At 34.8% G+C, this 23377-nt stretch overlaps 1 protein-coding gene across 6 annotated transcripts in view; it reads right to left on the bottom strand.

Moving 5' to 3' along the window:
- The window catches only part of PAK5 (p21 (RAC1) activated kinase 5), a 320486-nt gene that overhangs the window by 22574 nt on the left and 274535 nt on the right, over positions 1–23377 (bottom strand). For all 6 annotated transcript variants that reach the window (XM_007476696.3, XM_056813892.1, XM_007476699.2 and 3 more), the window contains one exon: positions 17913–18704. In XM_007476696.3, the coding sequence (XP_007476758.1) occupies positions 17913–18704 (792 nt within the window). The remainder of the gene's footprint in view (positions 1–17912; positions 18705–23377) is intronic.

Genomic DNA, 23377 nt, shown 5'->3' with positions numbered 1-23377 from the left:
AGAAGTGTGTTTAGGAAAAAGAATATGGGTATGAGAGACAATATAGAGTTGGAATTGACATTTGACTACTACATGAATTCACCTGTGCTGACTAACATAACCAAAATCTCCCATGACAAAGATATGAACTCTAGAACTCTAGATAGTCGACTCCCCAAACAACTAAGCTCCATTTGGCACTTACAGCCCTTAATAGCCTACCCTCCTGCCTTTCTAATCTTCTTACACCTTGGTCTCAGACATATATTCTTAGATCCAGTGACATTGGCCTTCTGGATGTCTCATGAAGAAAACATTCCATTTCTTGCTTCTGGGCATTTTCTCTGGCTGTCCTGTATGCCTGGAAGGCTGTCCCTCTTCTACTTCAACTAAGGAACTCCAAGGCTTACTATATAAGTCCCAACTAAAAAAAAAAAAAAGCCCTTTTTAAAAATTGAAAATCTCCTTTTATCCTCTTTTAATTCTAGTGCTTTTTCCTCTTAATTATTTCCTATTCATCCTCTCTATAGCTTGCTTGGAATATATTTGTTTGCATGTTGCCTCCTTCATTAAAATGTAAATTCTATGAGGGTAGGGACTGTCTTTTCCTCTTTGTATTATAGGGCTTAGCAAAGTGCTGGGCACAAAGTAGGTGCTTAATAAATGTTTATTGATTATATTTTCCCTCACATCTGTTTTTCCTTTTGTCTTCCCTAATTTTGTCTGTGACAACAATCACTCAGTCTTACATTTTCATGACCTTGGGAGAATCTCTCACTTTTCTATCTTTATCTGATACATATAATCAATGATTGAATCCTTTCCATTCCATTTATTTCTACAATCTTGCTCTATTTCAACTCTTATGTCTCTCTATTACTGTTTTGACAACGTCTTTGTCTTTTCATGTCTACCTGAGAGTCCACTGAGAAGAGAAAACCTAGAGATGTCATGACTATAACAGAGAATTGCACTCAGAGAGCTCATCTCAGTTTTCATTGGAGTATCCATGTAGGAAAGAAAATGTATAAATTTGATCAGTGTGAGAAAGGGTTTAGTCATGGAATTTTAAAAAAAATTCAATGTTTATCTGGGACTCTGTCAAGGAGAGATCTATAAATATGAAGAAAATAAAAGATTCCTTTTATAAAAACTAAATGGGTCAAGTTGGGGAGAGCCACTGTAAATGTATCTATGGCCAGTGGTTTACTTGAAGAGAAGCCTCAGTAATTATCTCAGTGTTCACAATAAGGAGGAAAACTATAAATGTGACTAATGTACTAAATGGTTCCCTCAGAATGTTTACCTCAATGGTCACCAAAGAATCTATACCTGAGGGACACCATCTCTCTGTGTAATCTGTATGGGAGAGGATTCAGCCAATGCTCAAATTTTCAAAAACGTCAAAAAACCCAGATGACTATCATGACTAGCAAAATCGTCTATTTCAGAACAGAACTAAACAAGTTCATCAGAAAACTGACACAAGAGAAACTCCCTATAGAAAAACCAAGTCTAGCAAAACTTTTCTCAATTTTGGTGTTTGGGTTCAGAGAATGCACGTCAAGGAGAAATTTGTAGGTGGTATTTCTGGGAAAAGTTTCATGTGGATTTCATGCCTTTAATGTTCTTCAGAAAGTGTATCTGAGAACGTAATTCTCTGTGACCATAAGCATTGACTCCGATGACAATGCTACTCAATTATAAATTTCTTCTTGAAGAGAAAAACCAAAATCTTCCAACCTATTTAGTGTATTTCTAACTAGGGGTGTCCAAGACCCCTTTGGCTGTCTGGTGAAGCCTAGGGATCCCTTTGTAATATTTTAAATGCATAAAATAAAATAGAAAGAATTACAAAGAGATTCAATTATATTAAAATGCAATAATCAAAATATTTTAGTATTATGTTTTTTATGTTAAAAAAAAAAACTCATTGCAAGTTTAGAACCTCTATGAGTCTAAACCACTCTTCTAACTTCTGCCAGAATAATATTTCTCAGGTACAGATATGATCATGTCATTCCTTTGCTGAAAAATCTTCACTGGTTACTTATTTTCTTCCAAATAAAATTTTAATTCCTTTTCTTATAATTTAAAGCCACAATAGACTTCATCCTATTTTTCCAACTTCATCCCATATTTCTTTATACACTGATAACTTTGGATATTTAAAATATAATACAGAAAAAAACTATGTACATTTAAATATATTGATGAAGACTGTGACCATTAGAAATGTATCACATTTCTCTAATCTAGCAGCAGAGGTCCATTGCTTCTGTTCCAAAAGAACTGATGGCAGCCCTGATAAGATCAATTGAACTAGTTCCAGACTCTGATCAACCAGATATCCAAACAAGGCATTCTAAAGAAAGAATCCTAAGGTGTTCTAAACAATCTTCCTTGAACATTTGGCAACCAGAACATTTGGTACTGATACGCCAAGTATCTGGTCCAGATAACTGGTCCAGGCAGAGTCAGATTCCTGCTGACCATCCTGGTACGTGTGCCTGTAAATAAGAATTCCCAACTGCCCCAAACTACATCTATGGCTCCCCTGTATAAAAAAAGAGTTCCCTGTACCCCAGATCAGGTTCTTGCTTCTTGAGCAAGGTCTCACTTTTACTGAGTATCCTATGGGGCTGCAAACTGCTTGAGGGTAATACAATTTCTCCTATTTTCCCTATTTTGCTATCTTAAACAAATTTTTGGGTGGCTGTGACATTCTGGTGGTGGTGACTTTAACAACACTGTACAATTCAGCCCAAAATGCATAAACCTTTGCTTTCAAATTACTCATTTTGCATTGGAGGGGATGTGGGGAAATGGGGACAATAATACGTTGTTGGTGGAGCTGTGAACTAATATAACTAACACAATAATAATAATTCAGGAGACTAATTTGGAATCACACTCAAAGGGCCATCAATCTGTGCATACCCTAAATTTATTTCCCATAGAGATCAAAGTAGGAAAAAACCTATTTGTACATAAATATTGATAGCTGCTCTTTTTGTGATGGCAAAGAAATCAGAAACTGAGGGAATGTCCATCAGCTGGGAAATGGTGGACCAAGCTGTGCTTTATGATTGTAATGGGATACTACTGTGCCATAAGAAATGAAGAACAGGATCAGAAAACCCTGGAAAGACTTAGATGAAGTGATGCAGGGTGAAGTGAGCAGAACCAGCAGAACGTTGCACACAGCAACATCAATGTTGTATAATGATCAAACATTATTATAGAGGCAAGGATCCAAGACAATCCCAAGAGACTAAAAGAAAAAAATGATATCCATTGCCCTAGAAGGAACCGATGGAGTCTGAATACAGATGGAAGCACACCAATCTTCACCTTATTTCCTTCATGAGTTTTTTTTGAATGTGCAATATGTACCCCAATATGTCAAATACAGAAATGTGTACTGTATGATAGCACATATATAACATATCATATAGCTTGCTGCCGCAGAAAGGAGGAGAAGGGAGAGAGGGAGAGAGAAAAACTGGAAATGTCTGAAAATAAATGTTATAAATTGTTTCTGTATGCAATTGAGGAAAATATAAAATAATGGATCTGAGTGGAAACAAATTGCTCATTTCACTGTCATGTTTCTTTGACATTGTTTAAATTGTGTCTTGGGGCAGCTAGGAGCCTCAGTGGATAGGATTCCAGGTCTGGAATTAGGAATATTCATTTTCCTGAGTTAAAATCTGGCAGAGTGTGACCCTCAATAAGTCATTTTATCCTGTTTGTCCTAGTTCCTTATCTGTAAAATAAGCTGGAGGAGGAAATAGTAAACCACTCCAGTGTCCTTGCCAAGAGAATTCCAAAATGGATTCATGAAGTCAGAGATAACTGAAAAATGACTGAACAACAATAATAATTGTTATTTCCTATGAGCAGAATGCCTAACCTCCTCACCTGCATCTCCTGGGCATCTATCCATTCTTTAAATCCTAATTTAAATACCATTTCTTCCCAGAATCTGCCCCTGATGCTTTGTTGGTAACAACTCCTACTCCCCCTTTTACCAAGAAATTTATAAGTCAATGATGCACTTATATAAAATGCTTTATTATTGCTATTTGTATTAGTTTCTTATCTCTCCATTCGACTATAATCTCCTTTAGAACAGACACTATATTATATCTAAATTCTTTATTTCCTCTAGCACTTAACATGGTGATCTACACACAATTAATATTTAAAAGGTTCTTGTTAATTGATTCTATCATAGGCTTGCTAAAATGAATAATTTCTGGAATCTAGTTGGAAAGAGTATAGTTTCTAGCCCTCTCATATTAATATGTTAGTACTCATAAGTTTATTAGATGAACAGTGAAGGTTTGATTTCCTCCCTGCTGTTCATCATACATAGTACAATTTACATTTCCCTGCTATACCCAGTTATGCTGGATCCAGAACCAACTGGTTGTGAGACAATTGTTATATTTTCAGTGTGAGCATTTACACACCAGAAAGCAGCAAATACTATAAATGTCAGGGCTTGAATGACTGTTTTGTTGAATTTTTAGACTTAATAAAGTGTTAATAATTCATATTAAATAAAAGTGTATTCTGTATACTCTTATCTGCAAATCTCTGCCTTCTCTTAGAATTCTAGGTTTCTTTCAAAGTAAGCTCAAACACTACCTTCTTTGGAAGTCCTTTTCCATGCCCCTCTAGCTGCTAGTACAAAGATTACCTTAGAATTCAGATATACACACTACTAAGTAGATATCTTGTATATTCTTGTTTATTTGCATGATATTTTCTACCCTATTGGAATATAAGTTTCTTGAGGTCTGTGAGAATTTATTTTTCAAATACTATATTGCTTTCTATATAAGGGTCATGAATTAAAGAGTATTTCTGAGTAAAAATTTATAGATTTGCCATAGTTTGGGGGTCTTTAGCCATTTGAGGGGACCTCTGTCCTATCACTTAATCCTAGCCTAATCAATAAATTGATATTCTTGCCTCAAACTAGTCTTTTAAAAAAAATTAATCATAATAGATCATTCTATGACCAGGGCTTAGAACACTGCTTGATACAATGATATTCACTTAACTGCCTGTTGGTTGGCTGATTGACTGTTGATCTAAAGCATTGATAAATTTCAATACAGTGGAAGGGGGTGCATCAAAGACAAGCAATGACATCAATGACAATGATGTTAGAAAGCAATAGGGTACAATGATTAAAGATATCATGGCAGGTAGTACTTTGACACTTATAAAGCAAAGGACTAACATGAAATGATAGAGCACTGAGCCAGGAAAGGAAAGTTCTGGTTAAGAATGTCCTCAGAGTAACTAGGCACCTAATAGGGGTATGAGGGAGGGGGATAAGTGTGTGGAACCAAGGAATTATGTAGGTTTTAAAGATGTACCTAGAATCCTCATTTTCCATACAAAGTTTAGAAAAATACACAACAGTGAGGGTAGAAACAATTTTTGTGCTTCCCCTTAGTTACAACCCTTATTTGCTTGTACATTTTGGGTTTTCATCAAATATTTTTAAAAGAATGAATGGCTATATATATATGTAAATGGCTTTATCTATATATATTTAACTTATTTAATTTAATAAATATAAATATTATATGACATAATATATGTTGAGAGGTTTTTTTTTAATTAATTTCTCATTTTTTCTATATTAAGAGAAAAAGGAACAATAAGATTTCAGAGTAAGAGACTCCCTTCTGTGCAGGTTGTTAGTTGGTGACCCCCTGCTGTGCCACTTGTTAGTTAGGGAAAGTTGGAAGGGTGTGGCTGAGGGGAGTGAGTGAGTGGGAGACAGTTGCAAAGGACTTTTGTCTCTGGGTCTCCTGGGGAGAGGAGTGTATGACTTGTTCTCTCTAGTTGGAGATAGAGAAATGGAAATTAAGGCCTTATGAGCCTTATTGATCATTGATAACTTGGGAAGATAGGTAGTTAGATAGTAGATATATTATTAAATAGAGTAGAGAAGAATAGGTGATGGCTTTGACTTAGTAGAAGATACTGCACTCTGAGGCAGACAGATTTAGGGTTTTTTAGCAAAATTTAATTAGGATTGGGACCTTGTGTATAGTTATAATCCATTATTAGATTACTTTCACTTTCTACCTTCCTATTTCCTATCAGTATTTCAACTAAGTGCTTTGCATTTAATACACTACACAGGGGATTTTGATCAAACTCCTGCCCCCTAAAAATTGAACTCTTCACAGTCTGGTGAGCCAGCCAGGAGTTTGATTAATCTATTGATCTTCTGCTCTTTCTAATATTAGGAAAAGTATAGGAGTATAACCATGGTGTTCAATATCATGGCATGGATAGTGACGGAGTTAATGCCTCATTACTTCAGAGAACTCCTAATACCTGGGACTTTTACTGAGATTTCACATCTCACAGTTTTGGATGGTCTCTAGCTAATACTACTTATGAGAGTATTTGTTCTCTCAGGATTGTTTCTAAGATACCAGCTGTATCAAGTATTTAATTTAATCCTTACTAAGAAAAGGAAATAACTGAAAGAGAGATTAATGGAAACTAAAGTTTCCTATCTTGAGGATTATAATCATCTCTAAATTGACTAACACTATTGCCAACCAAAATGAAACTATCTACAAAGTTGAAGATAGTATCTCTCAAATGATTAAACCTATAAAGCAACAAAATGAAATTATCTCTAAAATTGTTCAACTTGAAGATAGTAACTCCCAAATGGTCAAAACTATTACACAACAAAATGAAAATATCTCTGAACCAAAAGAAATCATACTTCAGTCTACTAAAACTGCTTCTCTTATTGTTTCTAATTCTCCTACCAAAGCACCTAAAATTAAAAGCCAAAAGAAAGAAAATACAAACCCCTAGCCTATTCCCTTTAAGAGAAGTACCTTTTAATCCTAAGAGACAGTTAATAACTATTAGGTACCACAAACTATTTACTACTTAAAATATGGAAGGATTTAAGTATAGCATTCCTTCTTTTGAGGATGAGCCCAGAGTGGTTATTAAGAAAAGCTTGAAACAATATGCAGGCAATTTGCCCCAATCTGGATTGATTTTGAATCTCTTCTGGATGAGTTACTAACTAAAAGGGAAAAGCATAACATTATTAAGCTTACAAATGAAAAAGAGAGTGTAATACTCTGGCTGGAGGTTGACCTTCATTGGAACTTTAATGATCCCCATGACTATGCGATATTATGTCAAGCTAGGGAGGCAATACTTAATGCAATGAGACAATATTCAGATAGACCTGGTACCTGGACAAAGTTCGAAAATCTTAAGCAAGAAATGGGAGAAAATCCTTCACAGTTCATGGATAAAATTATAGAACTGGGAGGAAGATACATAGACATTGACTTAACAAGAGAAAGAGACATTAGACAACTGAGAAGTCAATTTGTAACAAACTATTACAAAGTAGTCAAGGATTGTTTTAAAACCAGTTGCCCTAACTGTATGAATATGGACCTGGATGAATTTAAGGAGAGTAGCAATTTATATTTATAATGGGCATGAAATGAAAGATGCTGATGATAACGAGGTAGTAGGGGCTTTAAGAAATTAGATAAAGGTATTAAATGGAAAAATTGATAAACTTGAAAAAGGTGATACAAGTTTTGGGTTAGCTATGACTCCTGTGTGAGAATATACAACCCAAAGAGAATTTACAAACCAGAGGCCAATGTACTACGTGTGTGGAAAAAGTGGACACCTGATGATAAATTGTAGATGCTAGAATCAAATATTCAGCAATTTTAGAAATAATTGTGTGAACTTTAGGAATAACTATTCTAGAAACAATAATAACAGAAACAATTTATGAAATAACAAGTTTGGATATTATGAGAATAATAGAAACAATAACCAAACTGAGGCAAATGACTTATTACAACATGTCAATATTGAAGCACATCCACATACTAGCCAAAATGTAAATCCTCTTCAAGGAGATGAATCTCAGGGAGGTGCACATGGTCCTTTATGAAGGTTTGCCAGGGAAGAAAAGAATCACATTGTAACATGGTTCTTTGCTCCAAATGATGTGAAAAAGGTTAATGTTATTAATGCTTGCATTTAACACTATTTTCCAGAGTTTTACTTTATGGTCTAGGAACTACAGGTGAAATGAAAAGACAGGTGATATAATTCATATAAAGAACTTTCAGCAAACAGAAGCAACTCCATTACAGATACCTGCCATTGAAAATGACTAGCTGCATACATCGAGGACAAGACTACAGAAACACCTGGACATTGTTTTTAAGGACATTGAAATTCAAGAAGAAGACTACAAAAGGACAATTGGACAATATTTATAAGAACACTGGATTTCTACAAGAACTACTACCAATGGGCATTATTTTAAGGATACTGAACTTTGAGGTTAAATAAAGGTTTCTCATACATAAAGGATTGAAATGGAATGTAATGGTAAGTGTATAATTTGTTACATTATTTTATTATGTTATTTGTTATGTATTCTGTTATAGGGCTTATTAGTTCTATGTAGAAATAATTATAATAATACTTTTATAGGATTATAGAAAAAGTTATATATTAGATGTATGAATTATGTATATAAGGTAAATATTAGATGTATATTAATTGCATATATAAGGTTCTAGTTTATTTTAAGAGGTATAATATATAAATACACATAAGGTTCTCATTTATTTTTATGTGCATAGTAATTGTAAGGTATATTTGAATTAATATCTTTAGGTTCTTATTTTTGTAAAGTATAAGAAGAATAGATTTTATTCATGTAGGGTATAGTGTGAATTTTGTGATTATAACTTCTGTAACTTTAAATATTTGGAAGTGCATAATTATTTAAGACTTTCATGTTTCAAGAATTATTTTGCTTTTTTTACTTTCTCTCTACTTCTCCCAGTATATAATATAGAGTACAGGATAGTTTTATTTGAAAGATCCATTAGGGAGATTGATCTCCCAATGGATCTCGGGGGGATATGTTAAGCGAGTTTTTATTAATTTCTCCTTTTTTCTATATAAGAGGAAAAGGAGCAATAAGATTTTGGAGTAAGAGATTCTCTGCTGTGCAGGTTGTCAGTTGGTGACCCCCTGCTATGCCACTTGTCAGTTAGGGACAGTTGGAAGGGCATGGCAGAAGGGAGTGAGTAAGTTGCAAACTTAACAGAATTTATCTATTCTGTAGAAAATATTCCATCTTCTTCAAATGGTAGATTTTATGCGTGTGTGTGGGGGTACACTATAGAGGGAAGTCATTCCTTTTACAATTTAATTTTGAAAGTCATTCAGAAAACTAGATGAAAAATGGGGGCAGAGTCACATGAAGAGACTTGAAAAATTATCTGTATATCAGAAAGCATGATAAATGGGAATGATAAAAGGACATCTACTCTTGACTACCACTAGGAGGTAAAGAAAACTGACATGAAAAATAAGATACTTTAATGAATAAATCTTATTTTTTATCTGCTTTTAGGAATGGATCACTTAAGTTTAAAATGGTCTTTATCCAAGTCTAATGCTAACTTTTGTGGGAAGAAAAATAGCCATATGTGAGAGAAATAGAGATACAATTAGGTTCTAAACCTGTGATTTCATGGGAATAAAGAGATAGGAAGGGGCAGCTGGGTAGCATAGTGGCTAGAGTCAGGCCTGGAATTGGGCTCAAATCTGGCCTCAGACACTTCCTATCTTTGAGACCCAAGGCAAGTCACTTAACTCTATTTGCCTAGCCCTTGTTCTTCTGTCTTTGAATTGTTATTAAGGCAGAAGGCGTTATTAAAAAAACAAACAAAACAAGAAAAAAAAAACAAAAAAAACGCTAGTTAGGAAACTCTACCACTACCAATTGGTATCTTCTTTGCAATTTAGTCTCTAGATATTTGCCTATAAGTACCTGTAAGTTTAAGGAACTTTTATAAGATTACCCAGCCATTAAGTTTCAGATATTAGACTTGAATTCAGGTCTTTCTGGCATTGAGGCCAGTTCTCTATTCACTATACTACATAATATCTTGAGGATCATTCCAATTACAACAATTGTTGATATTTACAAGGGATTTTAAAGCTTACAAATAATTTTAAATGTTTCTTATGTTAGGTTTCTTAAGTCAAGGAAACAGAGGCTGTATCAGAGATGTTAAGTGACTTGATCCTGGTCATATATCTAGTAAGTGTGGTAGGTAGAATTCAAACTCAGCTCTTCCTGATTCCAAGTCTGTTATGTCACTATCTCTTTCTATAAATTATGAGCTGAAAAAAACTTAACAACTATTATTTGGTTCAACCTTCTCATTTTACAGATCAGGAAACAGAGGTCTAGAGCATTCCCTCCTTTCTCTTGCCATAAATTCACTTTGTAATGTTGAAAAGGATTAGCTTTGCAAAAAAGAAGAAGCAAAGAAATCCCACAGGGCAATGACAGGGCCAGCATTCCAGAGCTCTAAGGAGGTGAGGAATGAACACAGAGGCAGTTGCTGGCAGTTGGTGGACCCTGTTTGAATCCCTTCTTTTAATCCACCCTATGACACTAATTGTATAACATTTAACTTTTTAGGAATAAAAATCTGAATTTTGGGTAACCTGTTTTTTAAGGGGACATGTTTGTTGTGAGGTATTAACAGAAGACAAATATAATTAATAAATTTTCAGGCCATTTCCTGGAGCCAGTGTTTCCCAAACTCATCTTGCCCATGAAATTCAAAGAGAGATCCTCAAAATGCAACTCAAGATGTGAGACAAAAGAGAATCAGGAAAGTTTTGGTGTAAAAGGGAGGATTTAAGGTTATATTAAATAAATGACAACACATAATAAATATGTTTCATATATCCATTATTTCCTATTTAATGTATTAAGAAAGGAAAATGTTGCTAGCCTTGAAATGTTCCCATGCAGTACTTAGTCACAGGGCATGGTACATCAGGACTTTCAAAGCAGCAACTCTGAAGAACATTTTAAGAAAACTCTGACCTAGACTGAAAAAAAAGAATTCAACTCCAATAGCACAAAAAGTGATTATTTCTATTTAAAATCTGATACAATCTGGGCAGAAATGATCTCCACAGGAGGTTGGAAAAAAACGGACAGTACATGCAAGCATGATTTCATTTCCTGCTTGAAACAGTTAACAGTATATGCCTATTTCCACTTAATGATTCCTTTTTAGCTTTTCTGGAATTTCTTGTATTCCAAATAAATGAATTCTTGGTGTTAGGAAGCAAGAAGGTTTCTCTTTCATGTCTCTATTAAAATCCTTTCACCAACTAAGAATGAGGTGCACACAAAAACCAGCATTAGCTAGGAATGAATAATCCCTGGTTACCAACACAACAGAAATACTCCCTGACAATGTCTGTGACATCTCCAAGGAGAGGGTTAGACACAGGCTCATGATGTATCACAATTACAAATAATTATAGCAATGAATTCATTTAATCAATCAATTTCACCATTGGTGCGCTGGGGTGGACAGGGCATAAAACTCTACACAGCCATCAATTGCTACTATTACAGCTGGCTGTCGGCCAGGAGTCCCCTGATCCATGTTAGTTAAATGCACATTAATCTGAATTTGGCAGTGTAATCAAGGACCTAACTGAACTGTGAAATTGAATTCTGCAGTGGAACATCATTTGACCATTTTATGCTAAAGCTGCAAAAAAGGGGGGGAGGGGGAACAAGCAAGCAAGAAAGAGGGGGAAAATCTGCCGCAGCATCTATTTGTCACCATGGGCTTCTCCCCAGTGACAAGGAGTTTGTGGCAAAACTGCTCAGCCAAGGATGGGGTATAGGAGAGAGTCTGTACTCTCAGGGGAGAGAACTGAAGCTCTTGGCTTTCTAGAACAATGGACAGAGGGCAAAATGCAGTTCAACTCATTTACTGCATAAAATAAAGGAGGGGTGGTGACTTTCCAATCTCGAATGAGATGCTTAGAGATTCTTTCTGGGTCAGATTTCAAAAGCATTAATGTTTATTACAGACAAAGGATAAAAAAAACAGTGTACTACTCATAGTCCATAAAATCTAAGTCAGACCTTATTTTACAGTTTGCAGTGGCCTGTGCCATGGGCTCGTGGTAGTATACAACCGTCATTATATCCCACAAGAGAAAATGGTGCAATGTTGGGAAATCCAGTCTTTACAAATGAAAATAGCCTGTTTTGAGAATACCAGTGGCAAATAATGGCCATGCTTCCCTGGAGATAGTTACTTGCTTGTACTTGTGAGAAGTATACGAATTTAATTCAATGAGAAACAAGGTTTGTATCTATTCCCTGCAATTGGCTCTTCTGGGGTGCTAGGATAATGCCTAATAATGGCATCTTCCTTATGTGAGTGTAGATCGAAAGGCTTACACAATCAGCAGTGCTTTCCACATGGTGTCCTTGAGTTTGTAGCTATAGCCTTTGTTTGGAAAATTTGCCACCGTATGCCACTTTTCCTGCTTACTGTCTGAGCTATGCGGGCTATCTCTAATGGGAAAAGCTCTGCTCCATCTCTTGTTCTATTCCTATTTAGTACAAAGGCTGATGTCCCTTCCTGAAGCCCAAATTTATTATAAGAAATTTAGGCACTGGGAGCATGGGTCAGAATCCAATGGCTATCAGTAGTTCTCTGAAAATAACTCATATTCATTTCCATGCCTGGATGCCTTGATTACTCCATTTGCCTCTGTACAGTGCTCACCAATTTCAGAAACTTTGCTGGTCAGATGATAAAAGGACTCAGCACACGTTGGGCTGACATTTAATTTTAGCAGCCTGGGTCATTATGCATTATTTTTACTACAATGAAGTTTCTGAGTGTAAGATGAAAGAATTTATATATCTCCATGAGCTCATGATTTACTACGAGGGAAGTAACTTAAGCCTGGGCAGAATAGAATTAAGATCTGTTCTTAAAATCACATGTATACAGTGAATATTTTTATTATAACTATACTATTTGTGGATTACATATGATAGCATATATTGTAACTTAAAATACAACACATAACAGGAGAGGTTAAAGACCATTTACTTTCCTGTCTTATAAAATAAATGGCCAATACAGAAAAAAAATATATGTAGGCTATGAGATGAATGAAAAAATGAGTGAATGGAGGAATAATTGCTGGGTTAAGAAGTGGGTGTGTTTGGGTCATTTTTCCTTTTGTATTGTTATATCCAATTATGTCCCACAGGGGATGCTTCAAACTCACAAAATCCAGACTCTATTTGAGAGGAGGTCAACAGAGCATGAGAAGATCTGACATGAAATCCATCAGTACACTGGGCTGAATTGGGATGTGCTTTGCCTGCTTAGTGGGTTGGTTGCTAACTCAGAGTATTATCCAAACCTGGCTGTGGCTATTTCAACCTGAAGGCCTTTCATTACAGAGGAAGGGATGCAGGAGCAGCCGCTTTAGAATAATTTTATTTTTAATACAGTTGACAGGGAAAAATACATATAACAGCAGAAATCAAATTTTGTTCAAAAAGAACAATGGCAATGAGGGGGAGATGTGTCAATTCATATGCAAATAAAATCCCTGAAGTATATCAGAAGAGACAGCTGCAGATAATAGTGCTAAATAATCTATTCAGAATTTTTTATGGGCCTTAATGAATGTCCTTTACGAACCTAATTTTAAAGAAATGTGCAAAAGCTAGGCACATCTTAAAATTTTAAATGCTTTGCTTGTTTTTATTTGTACTTTTCAGGTACCCCCAATTGCTGCCCATCAGATGCCAGACTGAATTCTCATTTGGATAAACCATCACATAGCTAATGTGTCTAGGAAAGCTAACTTCTCCTTTGATTAGACAGGAAACTGCTGTTGAGTTCTTGCAGTTGCTGATGAGTCTGGGAATTATGACGGTTGCATAGAACCATGAGTCATCACTATTATCAATGCCCTAAAGTTGTGCAAGACTCTTCCAAGTGATTTTCCTTCAAGGAGAAGAATGGTAAAAGGAGATTACTTTGAGGAACAGGAACACAGCCAAGAAAGGTTTGAGAAGTACACTATGTCTCTTAGTGTCTGAATAGTCATTCCCAGACAGTATTTATCTCATTGTTTATTATAACAATCTTGAATATATTTGGTGTTCTAAATAACTAGACCTAGGGATGAAGATTGAAAGATAGAACAGCTTGGCAGTGACTTCTATTACTGTCTTGAACATAAAAAAATAGTGGAGAATGAAATAGTGGTGATGTATTCTGATAATTTTTAATATTGCTTAATCATCCATATTCTTCTGAGAGCTAAGTACCCTTGAGAGGCCAGGAAATTCAAGAAGGGTCCTAGAACTGAATTCCCTCATAGTGGAACTAGCACTGAATTGGGAGGGGTGAAAGTAAAATAGTATATTAAAATATGCTTTGCAGAAATTAAAAAAAGTGAGAACAGATACTCCATTATGCTGGATTTGAAGTCAGGAAGACAATTGTTCATGACAAGTCATTGTCTCAATTTATCATTCTGTAAAACCAAAGGCTTAATCTTTAAGATCCTTTTCAACTCTATTCCTATGATTGTATAATCTTTTGAGAGATGCATTCTGAGATAATCTGGTATAATAAATGAAAAAGTAGCCCATTAAATAATAATGACAAGAAAACAATTTGACTCAGGACTACTTCTATTTGAATTTTCATTGAAAAAGTTGAGAGTGAAATAGTAATAATAGTTTTAAGAATACATCTGACATTCATATCTTATTTTATATAGATATTTGGAGTTAAATGCTGGGTCATTTATTATTCCCATCCTAGAAAAAAAAAGAACCTGAAATCCATAGAAATAACATGATTTGTCAAGGGTTACTCAGTAAGAGAGGACAATCCAAATAGTGGTCTTTTTGATTCTGTTCCCAGGGACAGATTTTTAGCCCTGTAAAAGGAATCAGATTAAAATCTAACTAGGAAATATTTAACACAATAAATAAAAGTACAATATATCATAGATTATGACTTTTTTTCCCCTAAGTCAATTTGAAGCTTTCCTTTTTATTTGAGTTTGACACCATTGCCAAGGATACACAGTTGTTATTGAAGTAGAAAAGTAATAGGGCCAGAAGTCTTGTCTTCATTAACAACTTGTATTACCACGGTATTTTAAGATTTAATAAGCACTTTCTTCAGTGCTTGGCATAGGATATATTTTATCTTTATTTTATAAAAGAGGAAATTGAGGTCCAGATAAATGACCCATTATCTTTAACATCCTTTACTTATTTCTGAGTAATCTCACTATAATTATTTATTAAGTGTTTCATTAACTCTTCATGTCTAGCACAAAATGAGGACAGAATTCTCTACTCTTCCCCAAATCCATCAAATAATGATCTATTCTACATACGAACACCACCACAACAAAGGTTTCTTGGTCTCCCACTATATGCAATGCACTGTGATCTATCTTCTAGTGCCTCCTCCCTCAATCAAACTATCTTGTTTTTATATGTTCTGCATTTATTCTCTGTCTGTTGTTGTATATATACTTATCTTCCTTATTATAATGTTAGTTCCTTATTCATTGTATTTGTATCTCTCTACTTTGCCTAATTTCTTTACACACAGCAAACCCTTAATCAATGCTTGTGGATGGATTAGGGGTGGCAAAGATTTTTAGACATGACAATCCTTGCTGTCAGGGAGCTTCCAGTTTAGACCAGCATTTCTGAAAGTGTCTTCTGAGGACCCCTGTAGATCTGACATCCTTCCATGTGGACCATAAGGTTAAAACTATTTTCATGAAAAGACATTTTAATTTCTAATATGGTAATTATAAAAAGACAAGACCAACATAAACAAAAGCTCTTGGGGGAGGATATATGCAAAATAAATTTTAATCAACCAAATAAATAATAGCCATAAAAATCTCAATTTTTTTTTTTTTAGAGTGAAAGGGATCTTGAGATCCAAAAATTTGAAAATTCCTGGTTTAGATGAACAAAGAATCTGTACTACTCAAAGAATATATAATACATGATACTACATGATGAGTCCTTACTCAGCAAAATGTCTTACACCAGAGTAGGTTATGAATGTTTATAGAGTTGAACAGGGTAGATTAATAAGTGGTGAAACAAGGTGCTATGTTGGGGTGGAGGTAAAGGGTCTGTCACTAGCAGCCAGATCAAGAAAGTCTTCATGGGGAAGATTTTACAGACTACATAGGGAGTCAGAAGGTGAAGAAAGAGGGAGAACATTTCGGGCTTATGGGATTGGAAGAGGGAAAGCACGAGGGTGGAAAACCATACAGGCTGTTTAGGGAACACTAAATAGTACAATTTGGCTGGGACATAGAGCATGTAGAAGAAAGTGATGAGAGTTAAGACTGGAAGATGAAGTTGGTGCCAGATTGGGGAGGACTTTGAATGTTGGGAAAAGGTCTCTGAATTTTCTTTAAGAGACAAAAGGGAGTTTATGAGCATTTTTGAAGAGAAGAAATGTGACCATTAGGCCAGCTAGGTGGTATGATGGATGAGGAAGAAAGAAAAGAAGAAAGGAGGAAGGAAGGAGAAGAAAGGAAGGAAGGAAGAAGAAGAAAGGAAGGAAGGAAGGAAGGAAGGAAAGAAGGAAGGAAGGAAGCAGAAGAAAGGAAGGAAGGAAGAGAAGAAGAAAGGAAGGAAGGAAGGAAGGAGAAGAAAGGAAAGAAAGAAGAGAGAGAGGGAGAGAGGAAAGGAAGAAGGGAAGGAGGAATGAAGGAAGGGAGGGAAGAAGGAAGAAAAAAGACCCTGCTAAGAGATTCTATTTTCATTCCTTTCTTATGAGCCCCAGATCTGTATCTGGTAAAAGATAGAGAGACAAGCCAGTGAGGGAATCTCCAGGGTCCCATCATCCTCTACTCTGGCTTACTTTGCTTCACTGTCATGTCTCTCTACTTTATAGTACTGGAGTTTGGACTTTATATTGCAGATATGGAGAATATTAAAATGGGTTTTCAGGACATTGAGAAAACAATGAATGAATGGTGCTGCTTAGTACCTAATTATGGAATCTGACCATCCATAATAATAGTCACATGGCTACTTCAAACCATTAGGAAGCCCTCCCTGGAAATGTCAATGCTAAATAATATTAATGCTAATTATAATTTTTGTTGGTCTTCCACTAAATTCAACAAATATTTATTAAATACCTACTATGTGTCAGGTTCTATACTAGTCACTAAGACACAAATGCAAAAATGAAACTGTCCTTTTTCTTGAAGAGCTAATATTCTATTGGGGGAAAATAATATGATCCTATGTGTACAGAAAAAATTAAATATTAAACATATAGATATTTTAAAAATAATTTCTAGGAAGGATAGTAGAAACTGAGAGATTTGGCACTGGTTTCCTAGTACTTGAACTGAGCTTTGAAAAAAATATAATCTGAAAAAATATAATGAATGTAAGGTCACATACAGCTTAAAAAATAACATGAAGGTTGTTCATATAGGTTTAGCCTTCCTTTAGACATTGATGGTGCAATATGCTATGGGCAAGACTTCTGAGTATAAGAAGACCAATAGAGCTTGCTTCTTTCCTCTTTTTAGGTAGAAAAAGATAGGCTGAAAAATGATTCAGCCAAGTATAACAAATCTTATTCTTGTCTCTCATCATCTTTCTCTTTCAAAGGTTGCATCTTAGGTTTGCTACCATATTTAGAATCCCCCATGTAATGTTCAAGATATAGTCACTAGAACACAGGACTAGGGGTGATGTATTAGACCATGGCAGTTGTGTGATAAAGTAAAACTTCAATAATATTTCTTCTTTAAAAGGCTAACTGCTGTAGTAAAGCTAACCCCCTCTTTAACTGTTTTATTATTGTTATTATTATAATTATTTTGGGGAAAAAAGTTTCTTATTTTTACCGGACTTCTAAATCCTCCAATATTCAACCCCAGACACATGGGGAGGAAATGATCAGACTGATGGCTGCCAACTTTACCTTTGGAATGCACGTGGTGGTTTCTGAGAGGCGAGGGTAGGTGTAAGAGCTGTATGAGTGTCCTTGTGGGTGTGACTTAAATGTACTTGCTCCATATGGCATGGCCGGTTCCTGAAGTCCAGAACCTGATCTTGACCTCTGCCTCATGGCTGGCTGAGGGCTCGTCTGATTTATATATGAAGACTTTGGTCTTTTATCATAGTCTTCCATGCTGGGCCGCCATTCACTTTCACTGTACACCAGGCTTTCTTTGGAGCACTCACTTGTCCCTGCAGTCCTAGAGGGAGTTAATTGAAAGGGATCTCGGTAATCTAGAGGGGATGCAGTTGAAATTCTTTGATAGTCCCACTTGAAGCCGCCATATTCACTTGGTTTGCTTAGCATATCCGTGTGGGTGTGATAATCTGCAGAAAATCTAGACATATCTGATCTCAAAGACTGAATGTCAGAATAGTAGGCATCACCCGATTTCATTTTCACTGCATGTCCATTTTGCTTGGTTGCGTGGCTTCCTTTATAATATCGATCCAACTCATCTCCATATAGACCCTTTTCTCTATACTTTTCTGTTATGTAGTCGGTGGTAGTATCAGATTCACTGGAGTACTGAGAGAATGTGACAAAACCATTTTCTTCTGAATGTCCCTGGACATGGTTGGAAGTACCCTGGTGAGGAGTGGGAGGGCTTTCTTTCCTTAGAGAATTGGAACGAGTCACAGAGATATTGTCAAATTCTTCTAGCAAACCATTGATGGAAGTTTCCTTGCAGGGTTTGTTTCCTCTAACAATTGTCTGAAAAATGAAAAGAAATAATTTTTAAGGAATGTCTTCTTAATATTTGTGCATTCAAAATTAAAAAAAAAACAAATAAAAAACAAAACAAGGAGGCAATTTCCCCTCATCTCCCAAAGAACAATACCTCACACTTGACTGAGAAATGAAAATGATTATTGATAATGGTCATTTACCTGTTTAAAACACAAATTAGGTCTCTACTTTCTTCCATCATACAAACAAAACCAATCTATAAATAGAGATAATTATAATTTTCACAACCCACAATTATTGTTCTGTAAGTGGTGCTATTGGGGGATTGTTAAGAAATGACAAATAAATGTGATTACCTAATATATTACCTAGGGCAGCTAAGCAGTACAATGGATAGAGTATTGTGCTTGGAATCATCTTCATGACTTCAAATCTGACCTCAGTCATTAGCTGTATGACCCTGGAAAATCATTTATTCAGTTTGCCTCAGTTCCTCATCTATAATATGACCTAGAGAAGGAAATGGCAAACTAGTCCTATATCTCTGCTACAAAAACTCCAAATGGTGTCATGAAGAGTTGGACATGCCTGAACAATAACAATTATGTTACCCAATACATGCACATATTTTTAAGTCTTTTGTTAGAAAAAATCTCCAAAGTAGGACACTAGATTCTCTAATGGAGTATTAGATCTCTCTGTAATTGAAATGGGATAACAGAAAGAAGATTTCCTAGTGTGGTTACTATAAGATTAATTATTCCCATATTAAAGGAGTAATAGTCATGTCCATACTTTCATGTTTGAATTGTATTGAACATTAGGTTGCCTGGAAATGAGGTAGATAGAGCTGGAACCAAGTGATAAATCCTCAATTGCAAGTGTGCTCTTTGATGAGCATAAATCACATAGAAATAACCAATACAGAAAGAGAAATAGCAAAACCATTTACAATACTGTTGGCAGCAATATGAGGAAGACAAGATTTGCAACAAACAATACAGGGGAAGATGAATGAACAAAAGTATAAAGGAGAAATTCAATTGAGAATATGCTACCAACTTTTATGACTGAAGGAGAAAAATAGATGAGAAAATATCAAATACTTTAAAACTATGTGATCTAGATCAAGTGAAAATTTTATAATCAATGTCAAGTTGGTGATTATGGCTCTTTTTGTTTTGTTTTTCTTCTCTTTTAATTATTAAAGACAAGAGAAGTCAACTTTTCACTTCTGGCTGAATTCCAGCCCTACATTATGAAAGTGTCTCCTCTGAAGGAGGAGCAAGTGAAGAAAAAAGAAAACCAGTCCGTTGGTTAACATTTATTAAGTTCTCACTCTTGCTGGAATGGATAAGAAAAAGGCAGGAATGAGAAATAAAAGGCAACACAAAGAGTCTCCCCCCCCCCCCCAACACCACCTAAACTAAAGCCTACACTTGGGTATAGGAAGTGGCTGGGAATGGAGAAGTATATAGAATCTTATGATTAAGGTGGAATTAGAGAGTCAGAAACCAAAGAGTAGTTTATATTGGGATGCAAATGGTTATTGTACATCAGAGAAAGGTAATGGATCAAACCAGGGTAAGCAGGCAGTATCTAGGACGCAGGGAGTAACTAGAAGTTCCAAAGGATCCGAAGTAGATGAAAAGGTGCGAAAGTCAAGAACAGGGAAAAAACTATATGGGTGACAGACATGAGGACTCATGACTATTTGGATAACTGAAATAGTATCTAGCCCAATCAGGTTTTCTGATATTTGTAAGGAGCAGGACATACACCAGGGTAGGAGTGTCCTGAGATTAAAAGTTAGAACCAGAAAGTGTTCACATTGGGCTGGAGAAGAGGGCCATTCAAGATAGATTTTGACAATCATAAAAGCATTTTTGCCTTTTATGTTTTTCCACAAAAATATCCTGTGCAAAAATACATAATGTATGTATGTGTGCATAAATATATATAATATATATCAGCTCATATTCCAAATTTGATAAACTAAATTGATAGTTTTCTCTTTATAACAATCACTTTTGTTTTCATAATAAACATATTTCTCTTTAAAGACAGAGGCTATTTTAATATGACCTTAGTCAATCAAAGTGCCTAAATATTTGAATATGCTAATTGTAAATGAAGATTTTGAGAAGTGAAAAATACATCTGCAAAAAAAGAAAAGGAGCTCAGAACTTTTTAAAATTCCAATCAACTGAGATGGGGAGACAGTTCCATGGAACCTTGTGAAAAAAGCAGTTAAGCAGCTTGAGCTGGCTGAAAGGATTCCTTCTCTGGCTGTTAGACCAGAAAGTGTATAATAGACTACTCTCTAGTTATTGCCTTATCCATAAGACTGTGTTCTGAAAAAGACTTTTGGGTTCTAGCCCAGAAGAAACCTGTCAGTATTGTTGTCAATATCTCCCCTTAGGGAAAGATAACTTTGTTTCCTGAATTTGAATACATCTTGAAATCTTTAATCAACAAGATAACTTAGAAAATTTAGGGAGACCTAATTTCTTCTCACCCTTCCCCTCTCCTTCCCTCCTGGACCCAAAGAATAAAAGACCTTTTAGTTGAAAGATTTGATTGTGGGATTTAGTTATTGGAGGAAATCTTCAAGCTTACCATCAGTGAGGAGAATATTTCTAAGACAGTTGAAAGGGAACAGGAAGTACTGTAGGGGGAGGGGCTCAAGATCCAGTCTTTTCTCTGGCTTGCTTCCCAGTGTTACCTCTTTAACATTTCCCCATTGCCATAATTCCCCTAGTATCAATATCTACTACATAACAAATCATTAAAGTACACACCTCTATTCCCTATAAAATCATGTTCATTACTCCCTTAAGAAGATGGCACAAAACTCATCTACCCCAGGAAAATTTCTCATATTTGTCCTAGTACTGTCTAAATATTATGTTGCTTTGCATCCTCATAGCATTTCATCTTTGACCTGCCTTCATAGATATGCTGTATATAATTGTTGCTAAGGCACTTACTTCACTAAAAAAAAAAAGATCCTTCAGCAATGCCTCATTATATTGTGAAAGTGATTCTGGTCTTGAGGACTATGTTTGGTTTTTAAATGCACAATGCAGAGAATTACAATCCAATGAAATATATTTAGCTTAAATTATACCAAGCATCATATAAAACTTTCCTTGATGATTCAGAAGATATTTTGGCGTTTAAGAGCAGGTACACTTCATCATATTAATAATATTATCATATTAATAACATCAATTTCAATAATATTTATTATAAACTAGAATTATTATTAATTTCAATCATTATCAATAATATCCATAATAATTAAACATAATTAAAATTTATATTATATTTATATTGTTTTTATATATTTACTATATTAGATTATATAATCTTAATTATACATTATATTATATAACATACTGTATATTATATAAAATTAAGAAATTAAAATAAAATTTAAATTAAAAATAAAAACAAAAACTTAAATAATATTTAATAATCACCATATTGATAATAAAATTAACACAATACTTTAAGGTTTACAAAGCACTTTACATATAGTGTACCTCATTTGGTCTTTGAAACAACCCTATGAAATAGGTACTATTATTATATCTATTTTTACAACTGAGAGATTAAATGATCTGTCCACAGTCACATAAGTAAAAGTAGCTGAGGCAGGGTTTGAACTTGGGTGTTCTGCATTCCAAGTCCAGGATCCTATATACTATACTACCTAGCTGCCATCATTACCATATTCCACATAGATATTAGCAGTAATGACAATTAGGCTGAATTTTTTAAGTGAGACATAACCTGGAATCTACTTATAAAATTCCTTATAAAAGTTGATTCACCAAAAAGATCTATTTTATATAAAAATAAAATTCAGTCCATGCATAAGATATCTAGAGTAGAGGTTAATAACAGCTCAGTTTAATAAAATAAATAATATTTTAATAAATGAATAAATTTAATGAATAATAATAACATAATATGAATAAATATATAAATCATAAAATTAAAAAAACAATCCATTTCTCCCCTTTTCTTTTATGGGATTGCCAATTTAATAAGTCCTGGATTGAGAGAGGGAACAATGTTCACTCTCCACATAATCCATAATCATATGAACATCTGGAATGGGGGGAGATTATCATAATATTAGCAGAAATGAGAAGAAAAAAATTAGAAGAAAATTAGATTTTAGAATATTAGAAGAAAAATAAGAAGAAAATTAGAATTAGAAGAAAATTAGAAGAAAAAAATTAGAAGAAAATTAGAATTAGAAGAAAATTATTATTAGAAAAAGAAATAGAATTAGAAGAAAAAAATAAAGTTAGACCAAGAGTTGGAACGTGCACTGTGTCTTTTTAAAAAGCCAGAAATCCGAATGTAATGGACTTCTCCATTAGTGGCAATGCAATGACCCTGAACAACTTGGAGGAAACTACAAGAAAAAACACTATCCACATCCAGAGGAAACACTGCAGGAGTAAAAACACCGAAGAAAAACAACTGCTTGAATACATGGGTTGAAGGCATATTGTTGGGAATGTAGACTCTAAATGAACATCCTAGTGTAAACAACATGGAAATAGATTCTAATCAAGGACACAAGTAATACCCAATGAAATTGCCCGTTGTCTGTGGGAAGAGTGGGTGGAGGGGAGGGAGGGAAATAATGTGATTATTGTAGCCAAGGAATAATGTTC

This window comes from Monodelphis domestica, chromosome 1, assembly GCF_027887165.1.
Source record: "Monodelphis domestica isolate mMonDom1 chromosome 1, mMonDom1.pri, whole genome shotgun sequence".
Classification (NCBI taxonomy): Eukaryota; Metazoa; Chordata; class Mammalia; order Didelphimorphia; family Didelphidae; genus Monodelphis; species Monodelphis domestica.
This window is presented reverse-complemented; position numbering and strand designations above follow the sequence as displayed.